Raw genomic sequence first — 23,287 nt, 5'->3', positions numbered from 1 at the left:
TGCATTTCCAGATTATATAATTTATTGAACAAAAGGTCTCTTTTACTCACCTTGGTGTCGGAGGTGCCCTCGTGGAGTTCAATCAGCTTCTCCCATAGCTCTTTTGCGCTGGAGAACGGTCCAACCCTGTTGAGCTCTTCCTTGGTTAGTCTGCACTGGAGGGTGCAGGTAGCTCTGGCATCGGCTTCTACTTTCTTGATTAGTGATGGTTCCCATTTTTCGCAAGGTGTAGGCTTACCATCTTCGTCGGTTGGTAGTTGCAATCCCGTCTTGATAATCATCCATGTGTCGAACTGTATCTTGAGGAAGGTTTCCATTCGCCCCTTCCAATATCCGAAGTCTTCTCCGGTGAAGAGCGGGGGACGAACGGTGCTGAATCCCTCTTGTTGGGCCATTGATAATATGCAAAAACAAAGACAAAATAGAAATGTCCTAAGACTCGTTCTTGGATTAGTAGTGCGGGAAATAAAACAAAGATTACGAGCTCGAGTGGTGATTGCACCAACTTCGAGCTAAAACCGATTCGAAAAAAAAATAATCAGAATGTAGCTATTAAGCTAGATTCTAATTGACTCCGTTAAAATTGAAAATACCACGAAAACGTTTGCGTGATTGGTGATTGCACCAGATCAACGCGACCCCGCTCTGATACCAATTGTTGGATCGAGAAGCGCTAGAGGGGGGGGGGATGAATAGCGCTCATGACTATTTCGCGTTTCAGAATCATAAATCGTTCGAGTAATAAAGTAGCGGAATAAATAGAAAGAATCACACACACACAGAAGGCACAGGTCGTTTACTTGGTTCGGAGCCTGTGGCGACTTCTACTCCAAGGCCTGCGATCGTTGATCGCTTACTGTGGGCAACAACTATATCGCGCAAAGAGTTTGTACAAATGTAAGTTACAATAAGTGCAATAATTAAAGAAAAACTTATACCGACAACACTAAGAGGAAGACTTGTAGCTTTGGGTTGTCGACAACTCGTCGTAGCTTCGCCGGGTCATTTTTGAGTAGCATGTTGATGAATGACATCTTTAGAATTGATGATTCGAGCTGCTGCCTCAACCCCCCTTTTAAACAGTGCTGGAGGCGCCTCCAAGCCTGTTCGAAGCGCCTCCAGGCCGCTGAGTCGCACGCGTGGATCAGCTCCGATCTGGTCGCACCTTATCACATTAAAGGCGCCTCCAAGCTACTCCAAGGCGCCTCTAACGCCTGGTCCAAGGCGCCTTCAACTTCCTCCGAGGCGCCTCCAGCACCTCTGGACAGCTGGCTTCGGCTTGCACCCGAGGTGCCTCTAAGCCCCATGGAGGCACCTCAGACACTGTTCATCCGAGGTCAAATGTGTTTCTTTGTTCCTGCAAAATGTGTTAGTCCCAAACACAAAACCCTGCAAAACAAAGTTAGCACAGACATATTATAAGTGACATAATCGACAGTCATCGGACTGTCCGGGTCTGACTTCGGATTTCCAACCGAAAACCCTAGGTCGACCCGACGCCTACTGTTCCCTCTACGGGGAATGCGTCCTCACCTACTCCACTCAGGAGATTTACTTGTTGCCAGTGCGATCCTCCAGATTGACTGGACTTTTGCTCAACGTTCAAAGCTTCCAGACTTTCTGTAACGCCCCGGCCCGGGCGGGCCCCACCGGACCGAACCAGGAACGACACCAGAATTACCTATCGGTTTGATGACTAGCTCCACAGACCACCGGAGGTCCTTTCAGCGTGCTTTGTCCTCACTCACACGCACCCTGGAAAACTTCCCAGGAGGTCACCCATCCTCAGATTTCTCCAAGCCAAGCACGCTTAACTTTGGAGTTCTTAAGTTTGAGCTTCCGAAAAGAAAGGTGCACCTTGATGATATGGATAGTACCATCTAACCTTTTAAGTCATATTTAACCAGAATCTCAGAACCGGAGTATTACAATCACCCCCACTTAAAGACACAACGTCCTCGTTGTGTAACCACAAATCACACCATAAACAAATCCCAGAATCTCCCTCGCTAGGTGGTGCCCTGGGTGCTCCTACCACAGCGGGCGGGCCCCACCGGACCGAACCAGGAACGACACCAGAATTACCTATCGGTTTGATGACTAGCTCCACAGACCACCGGAGGTCCTTTCAGCGTGCTTTGTCCTCACTCGCACGCACCTTGGAAAACTTCCCAGGAGGTCACCCATCCTCAGATTTCTCCAAGCCAAGCACGCTTAACTTTGGAGTTCTTAAGTTTGAGCTTCCGAAAAGGAAGGTGCACCTTGATGATATGGATAGTACCATCTAACCTTTTAAGTCATATTTAACCAGAATCTCAGAACCGGGGTATTACACTTTCTGCTGGACTTCCGCTTCTCGGCCCGTCCAGTCTTTCACCTAGTTCGCGACACCAAGACTTTCCACCTAGGGTTACCCCCTAGGGCTTTTACCTGAAGCTCTCGACCCGCCAAGACTTTCCGCATAGGGTTACCACCTCCTATGACCTAGGGTTACCACCCCCTAGGGTTTTTCACCTACCTAACCGCAGCTAAGAATTTTGCCTAAGTACCACTTAGGACTTTCCTGCAAGCTCCATGAACTTGTTAGATCATAAGACGACTTAACTTTGAACCCTTTGCAATTATCAAAACTTGGGTTCGATCATCTGATGCTTCCCGCACCAACATTAATCCACTGACAGATTGAGGGATCATTCACCTTACAGACAGCTGTAGAGTAGGAGCAAGTTATCTCCAAACCACGTTAACAAATGTGTTAGTAGTTTGCATTTCTCTTCTTGTCTTTAGTCTTTAGCTTGTTTGTTTTGTATTATTCTGCTGTGCTAACAAATACATAGGAAGCTATCAATTTAGGGGCATCGACTATTTAACTCCCCTTCTAGCCGGTCATACAAAATCCCCAACATAAGGGTAGACCGATCATTAGGTTCGGAAGACCGATCGACCTATAGCTTCTAAGTTTACTTTGGCATGATCTAATCTCTGCTCTATATCAACAAGGTTCGGTAGACCGATCCATGGGTTTGATTGACCGATCCATGGGTTCAGTCAACCGATCCATGGATTCGGTCTACCAATCAGACCAGTTCTTGTAAAATAAAGTTAAACATATATTTCTTGCAAAACAAACATCAGGATAGTAATATATGATACACGAGTAGTAATTGACAGTAAAACTGTCTTGAACTCAATTTGGAAATCTTCCCGATTTTTTCAGTTGAATCAGTGACCTAAGGTTGTTCCTTTCTGGAACACGACATCACCGTCGCCCCTCTCTAGTTGCTTACCTCAACCTACCTGCCAAACATTAGTCTTCCAGACTTGTTTGCACTTTGCCGCTTAGCATCAGATTGGCTCACCAAGACTTCCTCTTAATACCAGGTCCTCCAGACCTATAGAGCTTCCCTGCCAAGTGTTGGGTCCTCTCAACTAATTAGACTTCCTGTCTGGCTTCTACTATCTGCTAAGACTTTTCTAGTTGAGTAAACATCCTACACACTTAGTTAACTTGTTTAGATCATAACAAGACTTAATTTGAACTTTTGACAACATCAAAACTTAGGTTTGATTCTGGTGCACCCTGTGTTGGGGCAATTTCCCTAGGTCATGTTTGACCAGTTTGACTAAGCTTGAGTTGAGTCAAGCTTGAGTCGGGAATTGAGTTTTGATGTTTGACAATGTATAGAGATTGCTGGAGCAATCATCCGATTGTGGAGATGGTCAAGGGATTGACCAGGTTAATGAAAAGACAAGTCAAGTGGGCCAATGTTGACCGGAGACTTGACCGGGCAAGTCCTAACTGGAGTTTAGACAATGGGAAAGTTCTAACTGGAGCTTAGGCATCTGGGAAAGTCCTAACTGGAGGTTAGGCAAGAGAGAAGTCAAGTAGGTCAAGGTTGACAGGAGACTTGACTGGGAAAGTCCTAATTGGATATTAGGCAAAAGAAAGTTCAACAAAAAGGTTGGCAAGGGTGAAAATCCAAGTAGGTCAGTGCTGACCAGACTTGGTGGTTAAAGTCCTGATAAGTGAGATCAGGCAATTGGAAAGTCTTAGTATAGCTAGGCAAAGGGAAAGTCCTGGTGAGGAGCCAGGCAATTGGAAAGTCCAAGTGTTATCTTGGCAAAAGGAAAGTCCTGGTGAGGAGCCAGGCAATTGGAAAGTCCAAGCATGTGGTCTTGGCAAGGTAAGTCCTAGTGTGACTTGGCAAGGAGAACTCGATAACTAGGATGAGGCTGAAGGAAGCTCCTGAAGGCAAGGCGTGAAGGATGGGTAGATATCCGAGGGACGCAAGGTTGATGGAGGAGGCTAGAAGGCTAGTTCGAGATTGATCGAGTGTGGTGTATAATTCGACAACTAGGGTGAGGCCGATGGAAGCTCCAGAAAGCAAGGCGTGAAGGATGGGGAGATATCCGAGAGACGCAAGGCTGATGGAGGAGGCTAGAAGGCTAGTTCGAGGTTGGTCAGGAGTAGCCAAATGCTAGGCGTGCGAACCCAACAGGTCACAGTTGACCGAGAGTTGGGTTTAGGGAGCTGGACTTGAGTTTGACTCAAGTCTAGGGTGTTCAATCGATCGGGCGATCGATTGAACAGGCTCCAATCGATCAGCCGATCGATTGGAGTGTGATGCGATTATTGTGATGGCCCAATCAATCGGCCGATCGATTGGGGTCAGGAAATCGCGAGCACAGAAGCTCTCCTAATCGATCGGGCGATCGATTGGGAGCTGCCAATCGATCGGTCGATCGATTGGGCAACAGAAGCTCTCGCGCGGACGCGAGAGCACAGAATGGGTTTGAATCGATCGGCCGATCGATTCAAACAGTCCCAAACGATCGGTCGATCGATTGGGAAGTGACCATTGCGTAGGTTGCAGGCGATGGACGGCTGGGATTGTCCGAATGTGACGTGGCGATCAATTGGGGATGAATTCAATCGATTGGAGCTACTATATAAAGCCCAGGCGGAGCTTTTTCTTAGTAGATCTCTTGTAATTTTTTGGGTCGTTCTTCAGCGATTCACGGTGAGCTTCTCCGATCTACTCACACCAGTTCTTGAAGGCACTTGGGGAGTTTCTCCAAGGTTCAAGAGGCGACGGCAAGCACAAGTAAGCAAGAAGAAGAGTGTGTTGCGTTATATTTTTGTTTCTTCTTGTTGTATTTGTGTTGTGTTGTGTGTAAGTGTTGTACGAGGCTTCTCCGCCTCCGGCTGCAACCGAGAAGGAGGTTTTCATAGTGGAGATAGGCGTGTCGTGTTGATCCTTGGATTAGTCACCTCATCTTGAGGTGGATACCAAGTAAATCCTTGTTATTAGCGTGGTGAGTGTTTGTGTCTTTGTATTCCGCTGCACATTATCAAGACAAAGCAAACCAACGCAAGGAGCGCGACAAAACGCTATTCACCCCCCTCTAACGGACATCAAGGTCCTAACACCCTGCACCAACACTTCATCCTTTGCTAAAAACTCCTCACTCCAGGACTTCAACATTATCAAGTCACACTTGGACTTATGTTGTCAAAACTACATATTTGGACTTACATCGCCAAGACTCCACTTGGACTTTTCCTTATTGTACCTGCATCCTGCATACTCACAACACATATCAAATACAACAATAAATCTAATTTAAACATTTTCCTAAACATCAAAACCTAGGGTCATATAGATTGCTCCAACACATTCCACCTCCAGGGTTTTGATGTTTGTTTGACAACATGTTTAATAAGTCTAGTCAGGTCAATGTTTTTTAGATGACTGGCAAGTGGTGAGTAGTCTACCAAGTGACTAGCAAGTCTAAGCAGATCAAGGTGACATGATGCTTGGCAAGAAGAAAACACTAGGGGAGGTAATCCTAGATAAAGAGGAAATCCTATGAGAGGTAACCCTAGATACCTAGGGGAGGTAACCCTAGGTACCTAGGGGAGCTAACCATAGCTCTTGGAGGAGTGAACTTCAAGTGAAAATCCTGGTAAGTGAAGCTACGTGGTAAAAATCCTAGAGGGAGGCAACCTTAGGTAATGAGAAGTCGTGAAGGAGTGAATTCCAAACAAAGTTGATCGAAAGGTTTTCAGTCGACCGCGCGTGATCGACTGGATTGTAGGATCGATGGCGTCAATAAATGGGGGGGGGGGGGGGGGGGGGGGAATATCGACTCATCGTTTTTTGCTTCGATTTCATTTGTTCTTTCTATCAAAGTGTTAGTTGTAGCGGAATATAATAAAAACTTAAAGGAAAGAATACTCACATAATTTACTTGATTCCCAACCCCCCCAGAGTCAGTACGTCCAAGACCTATGCACCCAAGCGCGAGTCCACTAGTGGCCTTCTTTCCGGAAGCTTTTCGAAGGCGGAGAAACTCGTCTTACAATTTATCAAGTACAAGCATAAAAGAATGATAAGTAAATAGTTTTTAGTAAAAGAAATACAAACAAAAACTTTGCTAAGCCGATCTGAAAGTCCTGAGCATCACGCACCCTTCCTAGAGCTTTCTCAGTAGCAAAGCTTGGCTTCGTAGCCTTCCTTTTAAACACACGGAATATGAGTAGTAGAAGAATCGATATCTTGAACATAGAGTCTTCATCTCCTTTTATAGAGTTGGATTATATTCTTATCTGAATCAACTCTTATCTGGATGAAGCATATCTAGATAAAGTCATATCTGTAGGATCGTGATCGTTCGATAGAGGGGGGTGAATATCGATTCGAAAACTCAAGTGTAAAAGTACGCAGCGGAAAAGTAAATGAACACAATTGATTTTACTTCGTTCGGAGCCTGTGACGACTCCTACTCGAAGGCCCGTACTCCGTGAGTACTTTCGTTGGGCAATCACTATCAATTTGAATATTACAGAGTTAAGTACAAGAATTGATAGATTAAGAAAATACCGACAATAGAATTAAAACAAAACCAGCATTGAGTCGGAAAGCTTTTCGTGGCGTCGCAAGAGCACAGAGCAGCAGATCTTGGATTCTTAGTTCATGTCGAAGCTCTACCCCTGCCCCTTCTTTTATATGAAGCTCAGGGCGCCCCGGATCCCTTCCAGGCGCCCTGGTGAGACATGGCAGGTCCAACCAATGAGCTTCACGTGGTGACGCGCAATCAGGATAAAGTTTGCCTCCCGGGCGCCCGGACCTCCGGGCGCCTGGATTCCTTCCGGGCGCCCGGACCCTGTTTTCCCGCAGAATCCATCCTGCAAGACAAACGTTAGTCCGGAGGTAAATATATATCCTGTAAAACAGATTGTTAGCACAATTAAAGTTCAACAAAGTAATAGCAAAGAGTATGACTTAGATTCCGTCTTTCCGAGACCGGAATCTAGTCACGATCTCGACTTAGATATCCGAAATGGATCTAAGCCGGATCGACGCCTAATGTTCTCTTCCCGGGAACGCGTCCTCGCAGTCACTCCCCTCCAGTGACTTACCTTACTTACCTGCCAGACGTCTGGTCAACCCTTCGACCTGCCAGACTTCCGGTCAGCCCGTCGACCTAGCTGGACTTCTCGCCAAGCGTCCGGTCAGCCCGTCGACCCGCTTGGACTTCTCGCCAACTATCCGGTCAGCCCGTCGACCTAGCTGGACTTCTCGCCAAGCATCTGGTCAGCCCGTCGACCCACTTGGACTTCTCGCCAGCTATCCGGTCAGCCCGTCGACCTAGCTGGACTTCGTGCCAGACATCCGGTCAGCCCGTCGACCTGTCTGGACTTCTCCTGCACACTCGATCAAAGTGTCAGACAACAACAAAACTAACTTAACCTATTTGTCATTAATCAAAACCTAGGTTAGACCGTTAGTGCTACCTGCACCAACAATCTCCCCCTTTTTGATGGAATGACAACCTAGTTAGTGAAAAAAAAAATGCAAAAATAAATAAAGCAGGTACATGGTAGTTAGTTTTAGTGTTTTCAATTTGGTTCAATTTGGTTTAGCTAACTTAACCACCTAACCCTCCCCCTTTGGCATTCATCAAAAATAAGCATGGATTAAGTAAGCATAGACTTCAGACAAAGAAAAAATGTTAAGATAATCTGGGGGAGTTTAAACTTTTGAAAACTTGTTTAAAGCATTAGCTTTTAGATTTTAGAAAAATAGCTAAGTTTAGATAAACAAAATCTCAAACACAAGTGTATAAGTTCTAAATTTCAAGATCAAATTTTAAATTTTCAAAACAAGTTTCAATTTTGAAATGCTTTTCAAATAAGTTTTCAAAAATTCCAAGACTGAGTTTGAAAAATTTATTTTTCAAAACTGATTGAAAAAATACTAGAAAAATTCAGTTTTCTAGAATACTAGAAAAGTACTAGTTTCAAAACCATGGTTTAAAATACTAGAAAAGTTCAGTTTTCAAGGACTAAGTAAAAAGGATAAAAAGTTTGTGATTTAAAACAAACAATTGTGAGTTGATTTAAGAAATTTTTCACAATTTTAAACAGGTTGATTTTGAAAATTGATTTTTAAACTTTGATTTTCAAAATTAAGTTTAAAATTCGATTTGAAAAACTGAATTAGTTTTATTTCTCCCCCTGAACCTGACATAAAATTTTGAAAATATTTGCTAAATATATTCAAAGTAGAAAAAAAATTGAGGTAGAATTTTATAGAGAGATTTTAAAGAGAAGATTAAAAAATAACACTTAAGGAGATAATTAAAAACCTCCCCCTGAATTTGATACTCCTTTAATTTATTAATCCTCCTTATTTATTACTCCCCCTTAATATAAAATTTTACAACCGTAACATATTTTCGTACCTAAGTGTTTTAGGCGATTGTATAATTATCTTTATAAAATTGTTCATTTAAATTTGACTAAACGTAATTAACGTTAGATTCAGTTGAAATGAGTTAACCTTTAGTGTAATGTTAAGTAAGATAAGTTGTTATTAATTCAATAATTAATCAATATTAATAATTTATTGATTAAATTTTGCTTGATTCAATAATTTAATATAATCTAAATTTTGTATTAATTGATGAAGGTGTTAGTTATAATTTAACTTTTCATTTACTTCCTTTTAAGTTGGATTAACTTAGTTTAAAGTTGGTAGTAGTTTGAAGTTAAACTCGTTATTAAACAAGGTTAAGTAAGGATCAATTTAAGTCAAACTTTAATTATGTTTTAATAAAAATAATGAATATTTTAAAGGTTGATAAAAAAAATGACTTAGAGTAATTTTAATATTTTTACTAAGGTTAAACCTAGGTTCTAATAAAATCAAGCTTAGTTCTCAAATAAAGTAAAACTTAAATAGTTAAGTTCTACTTATAAATTACATATTTAAGTTTAAAGTTAAAGTTAACGGAATTTAAGTTTTTAAGTTAGGTGTCTAAGTTTTAAATGAATTTAAAAGAATTATAATTATTATTATTTTTAAGGGATTTCTAACAGGATTTTAAAATGATTTTTATAATTATTTAATGACAATTAATATACGTTCAATTCAGTTTTAATTTTAGATTAAAATTAATATCAGTGATTAATTTAGGTTTAAGTTTTAAGTTTAAGTTAAATTTTTAAGTTTTAATTTTCAGTTAGGTTAAATTAAAAAATAATTTTAAGGTTAAAATGATGTTTAAGATTAAAAATTAGTTTAAAGTCAAAATAATAATTTTTAAAGTGAAAATAGTCTATAGAAATAATTTATTATTATTACTATTTTTTTTTAAGTTAAAAGAATTTTATTATAGTGAAAAAATAAGAAGAATTTTTCAAAATGATACATAATTTTTAAAATAGTTTTAAAATGATTTTTAAAATAGTTTTTAAATGATTTTTAAAAGTTTTTAAAATAATTTTTGAAATTTTAAAAGTTTTCAAAAATAAATTTTGAAATAATTGTTAAGTTAAAATAATTTTAAAAATATAATTTTTATATTAAAATAATTTTAAGTTAAAATAATTTTTAAGTTAAAATAATTTTTATGTTAAAATAATTTTTATGTTAAAATAATTTTTAAAATAACAATAATTTTTAAAAGGTTTTAAAAGAATTTTTAAAGTTTTTAAAATGATTTTTAAAAGAGTTTTTTTTTAAAAAGATAATTTTTTAAATGTTTTAAAATAATTTTTAAAATGTTTTAAAATAATTTTTAAAAGAATTTTTTTAAGTTTTTAAAATGATTTTTAAAAGAGTTTTTAAAATAATTTTTAAAAATTTTTTTAAAGTTTTTTAAATGATTTTTAGAAGAGTTTTTAAAATAATTTTTAAAATGTTTTAAAAGAATTTTTTAAAGTTTTAAAAATGATTTTTAAAAGAGTTTTTAAAATAATTTTTAAAATGATTTAAAATAAATTTTTAAAAGAATTTTTAAAAATTTTTAAAATGATTTTTAAAAGAGTTTTTAAAATAATTTTTAAAATGTTTTAAAATAATTTTTTAAAAGAAATTTTTTTTTTAAAAAGTTTTTAAAATAATTTTTAAAAGAGTTTTTAAAATAATTTTTAAAATGTTTTAAAATAATTTTTTAAAAGAATTTTTTTAAGTTTTTTAAAATGATTTTTAAAAGAGTTTTTAAAATAATTTTTAAAATGTTTTAAAATATTTTTTTAAAAGAAATTTTTTTTTTAAAGTTTTTAAAATAATTTTTAAAAGAGTTTTTAAAATAATTTTTAAAATGTTTTAAAATAATTTTTTAAAAGAATTTTTTAAAGTTTTTAAAATGATTTTTAAAAGAGTTTTTAAAATAATTTTTAAAAGAATTTTTTAAAGTTTTTAAAATGATTTTTAAAAGAGTTTTTAAAATAATTTTTAAAATGTTTTAAAATAATTTTTTAAAAGAAATTTTTTTTTTTAAGTTTTTAAAATAATTTTTGAAATAATTTTTAAGTTAAATATAAAATTTTTAAAGTTAAATTTAAAAATATTTTTTAAAGTTAATTTTTGTTTTAAAATAATTTTTTTAAGTTAATTTAATTTTTAAAATAATTTTTAAAGTTAATTTAATATTAAAATTTCAAAAAAAATAATTTAGTTTTAATTCAAAATTTAATTTTAAATTAATTCGAAATTTAATTTTAATTTGAAATTCAAATTTTAATTTTAATTAATTTTAATTTAATTTGAAATTCGAAATTTAATTTTAATTTGAAATTCAATTTGAAATTTGAAATTTAATTTTAATTTGAAATTCAATTTAAAATTTGAAATATAATTTTAATTTAATTTGAAAATTAATTTGATCCTTATTCATCTCACCCGATCTAGATTATCAATCAGGGAATCCTATAATTTTGTGAGATGAATTATATTTAATTACAGAGTTTGGTTTAACTTGTGTTAGATTCAGGTTTAGCTTTGGTCTCAACAAATAGGCATTCTTCGGATAAACTTCTAAGCTTGGTGAGTCACCTGGACATCATTAGAAGTAACCAACCCTTCGAGGTTTTCCGAATAGTCCTATCCACAGAGCTTAGTACTAAACCTTGGTCTACCTAGTTAGGATCCGTAAGGGGTAGTTTCGGTCAGTTCCACTTGGCCAAATGCACCAGATCGAAGTCATATCTTTCTAGACATGCGATGCCCAAGCTTCCCCAACGTACTATCATCCAAAACTTCACCAGTACTATGATTCAAGTTAAACTTGAACCCTCTTTAACTAGTCCTAATTACCCTGTCGGGTAGGTTGGTTAGGGTTACCCTATCGGGTAGGTTAGTTTTGGATGTGCTAGTTGTTCTGAAGTCTCCCCCTGAATTATTGGCCATTAATTTAAGATTTTTGTATAATTAGAGTTGGTTTTAGTTAAGTTGTAATGTTTAATTTGTAATTTAAATTTAAGTTTTTAATTTTGAATTAATTAAATTGGTCAAATTATCTTTCTTTAAGAGAGTGTATTTAATATTTGAATTTTCTTTCAATTTCAATTTTATTGGGTTAATTGAATTATATTTCTTTAATAGCTTATTTTTAAAGTTTAAGTTTTTATTTATTTTTAAATTTGAATTAACTAAACTATTTGAATTATATTTTCTTAACGGCTTATCTTTTAGCTTTTTAATAATTGTTAATTTTGAAATTTCTAGATTATTTTTGTTTAATATGTTATCTTTAACATTTAATTTTAAGTTTGTTAAATTCCGTTTTGATTTTATCAAAGTGTTTGATTTTATCCTTATATTTTCTTTGCCTTTTAAATTGATATGGTTAATTGAATTTATTAGATTAGTTTTATCTTTAGAGTTTAATTTCTTATTAATTAAATTATCTTGGTTTTGGATAGCATTTTCTAGATTAATATTGTCTAGATTAAATAATTTATTAATTTTATCTAGATCAATATTGACCTTGTCATCTTTTTTTGTTTGAATTTTCAAATTTGTTTAGGTTTAAATTCAAATTTTTAGATTTATTAATTATTTTCAGATTTTCTGTATTTTCTAAATTAATTATATTTGTTTTATCAGAAAATATCCTAGAGGTATTTTTGCAAGTATTGTCATGTACACTATTTTCACATATACTTTCAGACATATCCAAATTAACAGTCGCATATTTTAAACTACTACTAGCAAGGGTGTTTTGGTAAATATTACTAACCTTGAGCGCAACCCCTAATTCAGCAGGCTTCTCCGTTGGATCTGACTCGAGTCCAGATTCGACTTTAACTTGATCTTCTAGCTCCATCGACATCTCGTGAAGCTTGATCAATTGGGTCCACAGCTCATATGCATTCTTGTACTTTTCTAATCTGCATAAAATATTGTTAGGTAAAACATTACAAATAATGTTACTTACCTTTTTGTTCAGTTCCGAGTTTTGAGAAGGTTTCCTCAAAATTAGCATATAATCGATGTCTACGCTTCCTAAGAAGCATTCCATTAATCGCTTCCAGTAGTTGAAGTCTTCATGATCGTAGGGTGGTGGTTCGCAGGGGTTCCGTCCTTCTAGAAGAGTCATAATTTCTTGCACACAGAGAAACAAACAAAAGTTCCCAAGACTTGATCTTGGATTAGCAGTGCTGAAAAAAATAATATTTCACTATTTTTGAAAAAAAACTAATAAAATATTATTAAAAAAATATTATTTCAAATTTTTGAAAATGTAATATCTTGTCAATACTAAGCAATGGTGAAGAGATGACGATGTATTTTTCAAAAATAGTTTTGGAGGGAAAAAAATGAAAGGCGTAAGGTTTTATTTTAAAGACAAACGATATCTAATTTTTCTTTCAAAAAGTCCCCCCTTTGCCTGATTGATGGTTGCACCAAATCAGAGCGGTACCTGCTCTGATACCACTTGTAGGACCATGATCGTTCGATAGAGGGGGGGTGAATATCGATTCGAAAACTCGAGTGTAAAAGTACGCAGCGGAAAAGTAAATGAACACAATTGATTTTACTTCGTTCGGAGCCTGTGACGACTCCTACTCGAAGGCCCGTACTCCGTGAGTACTTTCGTTGGGCAATCACTATCAATTCGAATATTACAGAGTTAAGTACAAGAATTGACAGATTAAGAAAATACCGACAATAGAATTAAAACAAAACCAGCACTGAGTCAGAAAGCTTTTCGTGGCGTCGCAAGAGCACAGAGCAGCAGATCTTGGATTCTTAGTTCATGTCGAAGCTCTACCCTTGCCCCTTCTTTTATATGAAGCTCAGGGCGCCCCGGATCCCTTCCAGGCGCCCTGGTGAGACGTGGCAGGTCCAACCAATGAGCTTCACGTGGCGGCGATGGATAAAGTTTGCCTCCCGGCGCCGCGAAGGTGCCGTGCCCCCGCGGGGATTCCTTCCGCCCGGACCCTGTTTTCCCGCAGAATCCGTCCTGCAAGACAAACGTTAGTCCGGAGGCAAATATATATCCTGTAAAACAGATTGTTAGCACAATTAAAGTTCAACAAAGTAATAGCAAAGAGTATGACTTAGATTCCGTCTTTCCGAGACCGGAATGTAGTCACGATCTCGACTTAGATATCCGAAATGGATCTAAGCCGGATCGACGCCTAATGTTCCCTTCCCGGGAACGCGTCCTCGCAGTCACTCCCCTCCAGTGACTTACCTTACTTACCTTCCAGACGTCTGGTCAACCCTTCGACCCGTCTGGACTTCTCCCCAGCTATCCGGTCAGCCCGTCGACCTAGCTGGACTTCTCGCCAAGCGTCCGGTCAGCCCGTCGACCCGCTTGGACTTCTCGCCAGCTATTCGGTCAGCCCGTCGACCTAGCTGGACTTCTCGCCAAGCGTCCGGTCAGCCCGTCTACCCGTTTGGACTTCTCGCCAGCTATCCGGTCAGCCCGTCGACCTAGCTGGACTTCGTGCCAGACATCCGGTCAGCCCGTCGACATGTCTGGACTTCTCCTGCACACTCGATCAAAGTGTCAGACAACAACAAAACTAACTTAACCTATTTGTCATTCATCAAAACCTAGGTTAGACCGTTAGTGCTACCTGCACCAACAATATCTAGATGAAGAAATATCTGGATCAAGTCTTATCTTGATCAAGTCTTATCTCTATCCATATCATCTAGCTTATTTTCATCCTAATCCAAATTATAAAGATGATCTTTTGCCACATCATCTTCCATGTCAATATTTTTGACAACTCAGCAATCTAAACTGAACCCAGTCGGTCTACCTGAATCGGTTTGGGTTCGGTTTGACCTGAGTTAAGTTCGGTTTACCCATTTACATTTGTATATTCTCTGTTTTGCTTCTAGTTCCAGATTCCTGCAAAACAACCATACAAACACAAATAAGCAACATAGCCTATATTTGTAAGTCTACCTGATCTATTAGGCTTACCTTTTGCTTGGAAGTCTCTCCTCCAAGTCTACCATCTAAGGGTCAATCTCTTAGGATCAAGCTGCATTCTTATAAATCTACCCGACCTACTAGGTTTACCTTTTGCTTAGAAGTCCCTTCTCTAAGTCTATCATCTAAGGATCAATCTCTTATGATTAAGTCGCACTCCTATAAATTTACTTAACTTATTAAACTTTATACTTAAACTGTATCTAAAACTTTATCATTACCTAGATTAGCTCCTCTTAGAATTTTCACTACCTTCGTAATATATCTACGTCAAATAAAAAAAACGTTTGCAGATTGTTATTTTAATTGATATTTTCAAACTTGATAATTTAAGTTATGGCGTTTGTACTGACTTCACTGTCGCGGAAGCACAAGAAGCTGAGGGAAGAAAGGACAGAAAAGGAGAATCTTTAAAGCTTGACGGAAAAAAAAAAGGAGAATCGCAAGGAGAAATTGAAAAGATGTCTTTGCTTTTCTCCCTTTGCTGAGAATTATTATTATTTTTATTAGAGTTATTTTTTTATTCCATTTTCATTTACATTTTCAATGGAGGCCACTTTTAAATCTACTTTTTAATTATGATTTTGGAGGTTGGCTATTCTTCTCGTATTTGAGTTGACGTGGAATATTTTGCACCAAGTATTATAATCAGATTAATCTGTACTAGGGCTGACTCACAAAAATTATGAAATATTAAATTATGTCAGTAAGTTAACAATAATCTAAAACCTTACTATTAGTTGTGCTAATCTAGATCCTATAATTTCGATTTATTTTTTTTTTTAAAAAAAAAGGAAAACAGATTTCTATGCTTTATAATTATCTAAAAAGTCAAAATCAAACATCTCAAATATTCTCTCTTCAAACTTTTTTTTCCCTTTATTTTTGCTCTGATTGATGTGTCGATTCTTCCGCCTTTTTCCTTCCCTTCTCTTTCTCTCGATCCTCTTTTTCCTCCACTTCGTTTTTTCCCCACTCCATTATTTATAACAAATCACTATCACCCTGATTCACTCACTGCTTTGAAGAGAGAAAGAGAGGGGATAAAAAACGTGCAGAGTTCTAACTCCCCTGTTTTTTCCTTTTACCGTCACCATTGTTGAGGCTGAGCCTCAGCCTGAGAAGGAATAGCAATTGTTTCCCGATTAGGCTCGGCTGGTGAGGGAGACGTCCACGTTGCATTTCTGATACGTATCGATCAATCGGGTGGGGGTCACGCCCACTGCCCAACTGGCCCTTCACTCAACCCTGGTTACTTAACCATCGACACAGGTGTGGCCCATGGGCCAGCATGACCATTCCCCGTTGCCGATTGCCATTCCGATTGGGGGAAAGATCGAGGATGTCGTGGCAGTTTGATCGGCGTTAAGATCCGTGCGAGTCTGAAAATGGAAGGGTAGTTATCGTCGTCCATTGGGATCAAGGAGAATATGTATTTATGATGTGGAAATTGAAAGAGAGGGAGAACATGAAAAAAAGCAGCAGCTTGGGAATCCTTCGCCTTTTCTCTCTCTAGGAGGAGAAAGAATGGGGGAAAAAGAGAGAAGGAATCAAAAATATCAAGCATAGCGGTCCACGTGTACCTCCGATGAGTAGCGATCTGGCATCGGATCTGCGCTTTTCCCTTCCCCACCCGAAAAAATATCTCCCACGCCCATAGCTAGTTCTTCTCTTCCACCCACCGCCGCCTCCGCTTCCGCCTCCCGGCCGAGTCAATACTCCTCCCGCTTCGAGATCTACTGGTTCCATTTCTCGATCACATCCACCGCCCTCCCCCCCTCCCCCCCCTCTGCTTTAATTCTAGGGTTTTGGCCGCTCCCATGGATGAAGAGGCCCCCGATGCCCACCGCAACCGGATCGCCGCGGAAGGACCTGGAGGATATGATGGGGGCCGCGTCAGAGAGTGGGAGATCGGGCTCCCGACTGATGAGGAGCTCTTTCCCCTCAATAAGCTCCTAGTCTCGCCGTCGCTGGCTACCGCTTTCCGTATCAGCCCCGAACCCCGCCGCACCGCAATCGACGTCGACCGAGCCGTACATAAAACTCTAACTGACCTCCGAAGCACCTTAACCTCCCCTGTGTCCGCCTCTACACTCCGATCCTTCCTTCCCTTCCAGTCCCCTGTTCAAAACGATGACTACGGCGAGGCAGAAGAAGAAGAAGGAGAAGAAGAAGAAGAAGTAGAAGAAATAGAAGAAGAAGAAGAAGACGACGAGGAAGAAGGAAGCGAGGCTACGATGCCTTTCGAGGGCGAGGGCGATGGCGTGGAAAATCCCCAGCGCAAGAGTCGACGAGTCGAGGTCTCCGAGGAGGCCGAGTTGTCGGCCCTGCGGGCAGAGAACTCGAACGACGAGCAGTCGGCGAGGAGCCAGAAGAGGCCACGGTTGGTGTGGACGCCGCAGCTCCACAAGCGGTTCGTTGACGTCGTCACGCACCTCGGCATCAAGAACGCCGTCCCGAAGACCATCATGCAGCTGATGAACGTGGAGGGCCTGACGAGGGAGAACGTCGCGAGCCACCTCCAAAAGTACCGCCTTTATCTGAAGAGAAAGGAGGGGCTCTCCAGCGAGGGGCCTTCCTCCTCCGATCGTCTCTTTGCTTCTACGCCCATGCCGCAGAGCTTCCGAGAGCACCACCACCAACTGCCGCCGCAGCCGCCAACTGTGCCCGTGCCCTACGCCGTGCCCACCATGCTTCCTATGCCCATCTACGGCGTGCCCCATGGAAACCCTATGGTTATGATGCCCTACGTTAATAACCACCAGGTAGGTGGGGGCTTCCACGGATTCGAAGCTCCCCATCATTTCGGAGCTATTGGGGAGCGGCCGACGGATCGGTGAGCTATAGAAATTCTGTGTTTTCCTGTCATTTTTTCTTTGAACAGTAACCAATTATTTCGCTCCACACAAGTCTTTTGAGTTGCCTATGTTTTTCGATTCTGTTTTCTTGCCCAATGGTTCATTTCTCTCTTTTGGTTAAAGATTCTTATAATGTTGCTTTCATAGTTCCAATATATCTTTATCTTAGTTTTTTCATAAGATTTCTTCCTTGTTATTGGCATACACTTCTTTGCCTATTCACTAACTCTTGCATCGGTTACTATCATTGCTATTGATTGAACTAGCTAATCAAACAAACAAATACCCCATAAGTTAAGTCCTCCTACTCGAATCATTTCATAATTTTTCATCGTGGCAATCTGAACAATTGCATATTCTGCTTTCTGCAGTAAAATTAACAAAAACGGCAACTGTGATAATCTTAGTTGTATTGATGAGATGAGAAAAGCTTCTTGGATTTGTGTGCTTTTTCTTATTCTTTGTTGCAATTTGCCAGATTCCTTTGCTCTTATGTCTAATACCAGGGGCATCAGATACAATAAATGTTTAATGATATACAAGAACATGAATAGAAGAAGATAACTGAATATTGTTTAAATGAAGGTCATTTTTACCAAATCGTGGCTCTTCTAGTTCATTTTGGCCAAATCACATTTTAATATTGATTTTTTTACTTTATTTATTTTTATCAAATTTAACCCCGGCCATAAATTTTTTTCAGATTATCCTTGATTTTCAAGTTCCCTCTAAAATCGAAAAGCAAGTATTTGCAAATTAGCTTGCAGAATAATTGTTGAATATAAAATTTTATATTTGAATTCCTTCTAACCTAATCTACTCATTAAGTGGTCCCACACCTTAATTTTGTGTGAATTTAGGATTTGCCCCATGATAATCATCTTGTATAGTGAGAAATGAGAACAATTAATATCAACTTGTAGGGTCAAAATCTTAAGAGATCTCTACTCTCTAGCTGATCATTTTAGGTTTAAAGAGACTCAGATATCTATTGACTTGAAAGCATTGAATCTGCTTATGCAACATTTTGTGTCATTTTCAGTTAGCACCATTGAAACTCCCAAATTTCAGCAAAATTATGGTTTGGAAGATCACTTACTGATCATCTTAGGTAGAAAAAAACCCAAATATGTAGTGTTTTCCCCCAAAAATCATGTTGTGCAAATTAGACTGCGTTGGAATTTTGGAGGAAAATTGAAAATCAAGGATAATATAGGAAAAATCTGGGCAGAGACATAATTGATAAAAAACCAACAGTGAGGCATGATTGGTCAAAAACACTTATGAGGGGCATGATTTGGTAAACGACCATATTGTAACTTGATGGGTTGCAGAAAACATATACCATCAGTATCTATAGCATATCTTGTCTATTTGTGTTATCAGGTTTGATAATAAATATAGTAGAATTCTAATAGTATAGAATATTTGCATTGGAAGAAAAAGGCAGCAGGCATTTGCAGTGCCATGGAAGTAATAATTGAATTTAATATTTTTCTAGGATGCCATTTAAAGGATTATTATTGATAGTCTTGAAAGGATCTAGAAGGTAAGGAGGAGAAACTACTTGATTTTCGTCCCTGGTTGTTGATATTTTGCATTAGTTTGTGGCTCTGCTAAGAGGCTTGAATGTAAAGACTGGATCTAAGAAGTGTTGCACTGGTTGTGGAAGAAATTTTCCTCCAAATTGAACTATGTGAGACAGAGAAACTTTGGCAGAAATCAACTCCTATGCCACAACAATAATATCTTAGTTCAGTTTCTAAAGGTAATAATACCTTTTCACTATATAACATTCTCTGGTACATTTTATGCTGGTTTTAAACTTGCGCTATGTTTCATGAAATCATGACCACTATTGTAAAGGGTAACTTAAATTTACTCTTTAATAAGGTGCATGGTTTCGATAGTTAGAAACGATGTTTGCCTCACTACTGCATTGCTGTGATGTGGAAGTTTAATTCATAATTGCCTCTTTTTATTGTATTCATATTCCTCCAAGGGCAATACTTAAGACAACCTTGTTGTGGATAGTACTGATTTCCATTGCTACAAGCTCACTATCTTCCTTCTTCATTCTACTACCACTGTTAGGAGTAATATCTTATCAATGCAGATGATATTTAGTGATCACCAACCAATGCCAAAATCCACTGTCAGTTAAATCTAGGTGTATGAGTGATACTAATCTTTTTTTTATCATCTTTTTTAGTTTCTAGTTAAATACAATAATAACTTTTTGTAAAATTTTTAAGAGAGACATAGATGACATCTTGATAGGTTCCTCAGGCATCAGACCTTCCCTAGCAAAAGTCTGAGTTCTGTATTTTTACTTATTAGCATTGTTCATTTCCCCCCTCGTTTCATGTTTGCAAAGGCTTAATTTTTCTTCACCTGGTCAGTGTCCTTTGTTAGAAGAAGTTTGTGATGGCATAATTTTGGCCTCACTAAGAGATATGAATGGTTCAACAAAATTTTAATATTATTATTTAGAAACTTTGGAATTTACACAAATTATAGCAAAATTTATGAGTGAAAAAAAGGTCCTTCACATGCTCATAACTGCAGAGTCATGCACAGGAATTGATGGAACCAATTCCAAATAGATCTGTCATCCATGCAACAGCATCTGCAATTATTTGAAAATCATTCTGATGCTAAAGAGGAGGATCCTCTCTGTGGGGACGGAGTGAACCATGACAAATGCGACCTTACACACTTCATTTGGAATAAAAGTACTGATGCCCACTTATCAAAAGAAGTTGAAGAAGAGACTAATATAATTGTGGGCTATGATAGTCAAACTTAATGCGATGTTAGCCTTAGTAGAATTTAAGACTACATTTAATTTTCGGCATATATCCCTATCTAAAATAATTACGTGAGTTTGCGTGCATATCTAAATTTTTCTCAGTCAATTTATGTTATTTTATTCTGATGTAAGAACATAGAGTTTTGAATTAAAATGATTTGGAGTTTTTTAATCTATCAATCAGTTTTGATCGAAATTAATTTGGAGGAGATTCATCATTCATAAATTTAAAAGTTTGATATTTTTTAAATCAGAGAAATCCTGAGAATTCATTGGTGGTGTTTGTTAGTATCATCTTAGGTTTTATAATAAGCTTGTGACAAAATTCTTCAAGCTTTTATAAGTTTAAAAATTAGGCAACAACGTCTCAAATCATATAAATTATCAAAAGATGCTCATTTAAAAAAAATAAAAAAGAGCTCCATTTACCCTAAAATATCTTTTATCCAACATTATTATAGTAGCTATCGATAGTTGTTACAACATTATTCCTTATTAGCTGCTATAACATATAGTAGCTATTTTGTAGTTGCTACAATTATTCTAAAATGATTTTGATTAATTTAAAGTGATTTTAATAAAATTTAAATAATTTTGATAAAGTTGGTAAATATTCTTTTGATGTGATAGTGTTTAGAATTGTGGATTTACAATTTAGTCATCATGTGTAAAAGTTACTTAGTAGCTATTATAACATGTAGTAGCTATTTAGTAGTTGCTAAAACATGATATTTCAATTAGTTTAGTATTTAGAATTGAAGATTTAGAGTTTAAAGTTTTAAAATTTAAGGTTTAGCCACAATGTATAGAAGTTACTCATAGCTATTACAACATGAAAATCGATTATTTCACTAAAATCTTAAATCATAAATCATAAATTTTTAAATACTATTATATCAAAATACTCTTTTACCAACCTAATCAAAATTATTTAAACTTCATTAAAATTATTTTGAATTATTTTAAATTAATTTAAATCACTTGAAAGCTATAATAGGTAGAAGTTACTAAGTAGTCGTTATAATATTACAACAATATAATATTATATTAAACATTACACATTGTAGTAGCTATCTAGTAGCTTCTACACGTTGTATTAGCTAGTCATAGCTATCTAGTCACAGAGATATATTCAGCAAAATGTATTCTTAATGCATGACCGGTCGATATATATTCAACATAAGGTACTCTTAATGCATGACTGACTGAGATATATTCAACAAAAGGTACTCTTAATATATGACAGACTAAGATATATTCAACAGAAGAAGAAGGGGCATTCTCAAGGTACGACGGGCTTAATGATTGGTCAGTCTATATCTAGGCTTAATAATCGGTCAGTATAATCTAAACAGACAATCAGTCAACAACTTTATGACAGCCTGGCAAACCTGTCGGAAATATTCTCTCGAAGCTTCTTCGTTCTTTAAGCGGTTACAACGATCTACTCTTTTTCATATGTCATCATATTAAGGATTCAAGTCATAAACGACAAAGAGGGTGCATCTGGGGTAGAAAAAATATTTCTCAGAGGACTATTGCACGAAGTCCAAATTTTATTTTTCTCATCTTTTAACAAACTCTAACAAACCAAGGGCTGTCTCATGATCGCGGAGATTATGTGAGGTGGTATAAAAGGGGAATCCTCTCCGCTGGCAAGGTACGCAAACATAAGCATTTGCATCTGAAATTAGACTTCCTGCCATTTTTTCGTTACTGTTCTTCTTCTTCCACATTCAAGCGAGGAACTGACTTGAGCATCAAATGACCTAGCTAGAGATTCTCACCTCGGTCTTAGGTCACTAACACTTTATTGGATCGTTGGAGTGTGTGCAGGGTCATCAAGGAGTTCCTTCATATCTTGAGAAGCTTGTCATTCCTTAGTCGCCGGAGCCAGCGCGGCATCTCATCGCCTTCAGATAGGATCAAATTTGACGTCGTCTATGGGATTATTCACCTGAATCTGAAGCTTTGCGATGGAAGAGGCTGGAAAACTCAATACTGTAGCCATAACGCAAGAAGATATGGAGATACTCATCAACACCAGAGTACAAAAATTACTTCAACAACAACAACAAGCTAATATTGATGGCATGCTACCACCACCAAATCCGGAAGTATCAACCAACCCTCTTCAGAGGGAGAGGGGGGTGCAAGAGGAGAGTCATACTCGCTTGCTCCCCGCGCCTCTCTCACCAAATCAGCATCCTAGAGCACTTTTTTATACACCCTTAGAACAGATGAGCCAACGAATAATCCCGCAAGAGTCCTCTGGAGAAGTGCTCGTGCGAGACCGATATAGAGGAAAAGCTGTAGCTAGTGATAGTTCTCCTGAGCGAATTGTCATTCCATTCTCTCAAAGGGTATTGGATGATCCATTATCCAAGCAATATCAGAACTTGAATATTAGAGAATACTCAAGAACGATTGATCGAGAAGATCATCTCCTCAAGTTTGTGTTAGGACCGCTGGTAGCCGGGTAGAGGGGAATAGCCCCTGCATAAATCAAAACAAAAAAATACCTTCCTCAACTTATAACTTAAACAAACACTTGCATAAAAAAGAATAAGGAAACCAAAAAGACAGAGTCATAGAAGTTTTGACTTGGTTACAATCCGGGAGGTTGTTAATCTGAGGAAGTAGCACACTAATATCTCTTTTAGGCGGAGAAGACTCTTTACAGCAATGATCGCACAAAAACAAAAGGTTAAATGGAAAACGGAAAGCGTACAAGTGTTGTTGCAAGAATGCTTGTTGTATTTAGCTTCTTGGACCAAGGCTATATTTATAGCTGCTGGAGGGGGATAAAATTTTATCCCCTTCGCAACGAATCACAGTCAAACACGATCCAGATATAATTCAATTCTGGGCG

The 23,287-nt window shown here is 37.6% G+C and overlaps 1 protein-coding gene across 1 annotated transcript; it reads left to right on the top strand.

The window, feature by feature from the left end:
* Positions 1-16,039: 16,039 nt before the first annotated feature.
* Positions 16,040-20,579, top strand: LOC122051876 (transcription factor PCL1-like). Its single transcript, XM_042613194.1, has 2 exons — positions 16,040-17,581; positions 20,184-20,579. Exons 1-2 carry the CDS (start codon positions 16,566-16,568, stop codon positions 20,188-20,190), a joined length of 1,023 nt encoding a protein of 340 aa, XP_042469128.1. The 5' UTR covers positions 16,040-16,565; the 3' UTR covers positions 20,191-20,579.
* Positions 20,580-23,287: the final 2,708 nt, after the last annotated feature.

This window comes from Zingiber officinale, chromosome 3A, assembly GCF_018446385.1.
Source record: "Zingiber officinale cultivar Zhangliang chromosome 3A, Zo_v1.1, whole genome shotgun sequence".
Classification (NCBI taxonomy): Eukaryota; Viridiplantae; Streptophyta; class Magnoliopsida; order Zingiberales; family Zingiberaceae; genus Zingiber; species Zingiber officinale.
This window is presented reverse-complemented; position numbering and strand designations above follow the sequence as displayed.

Excerpts from the sequence above, each read along its gene's own strand:
- LOC122051876 (XM_042613194.1), top strand. The coding sequence starts at position 16,566 with ATGGATGAAGAGGCCCCCGATGCCCACCGCAACCGGATCGCCGCGGAA.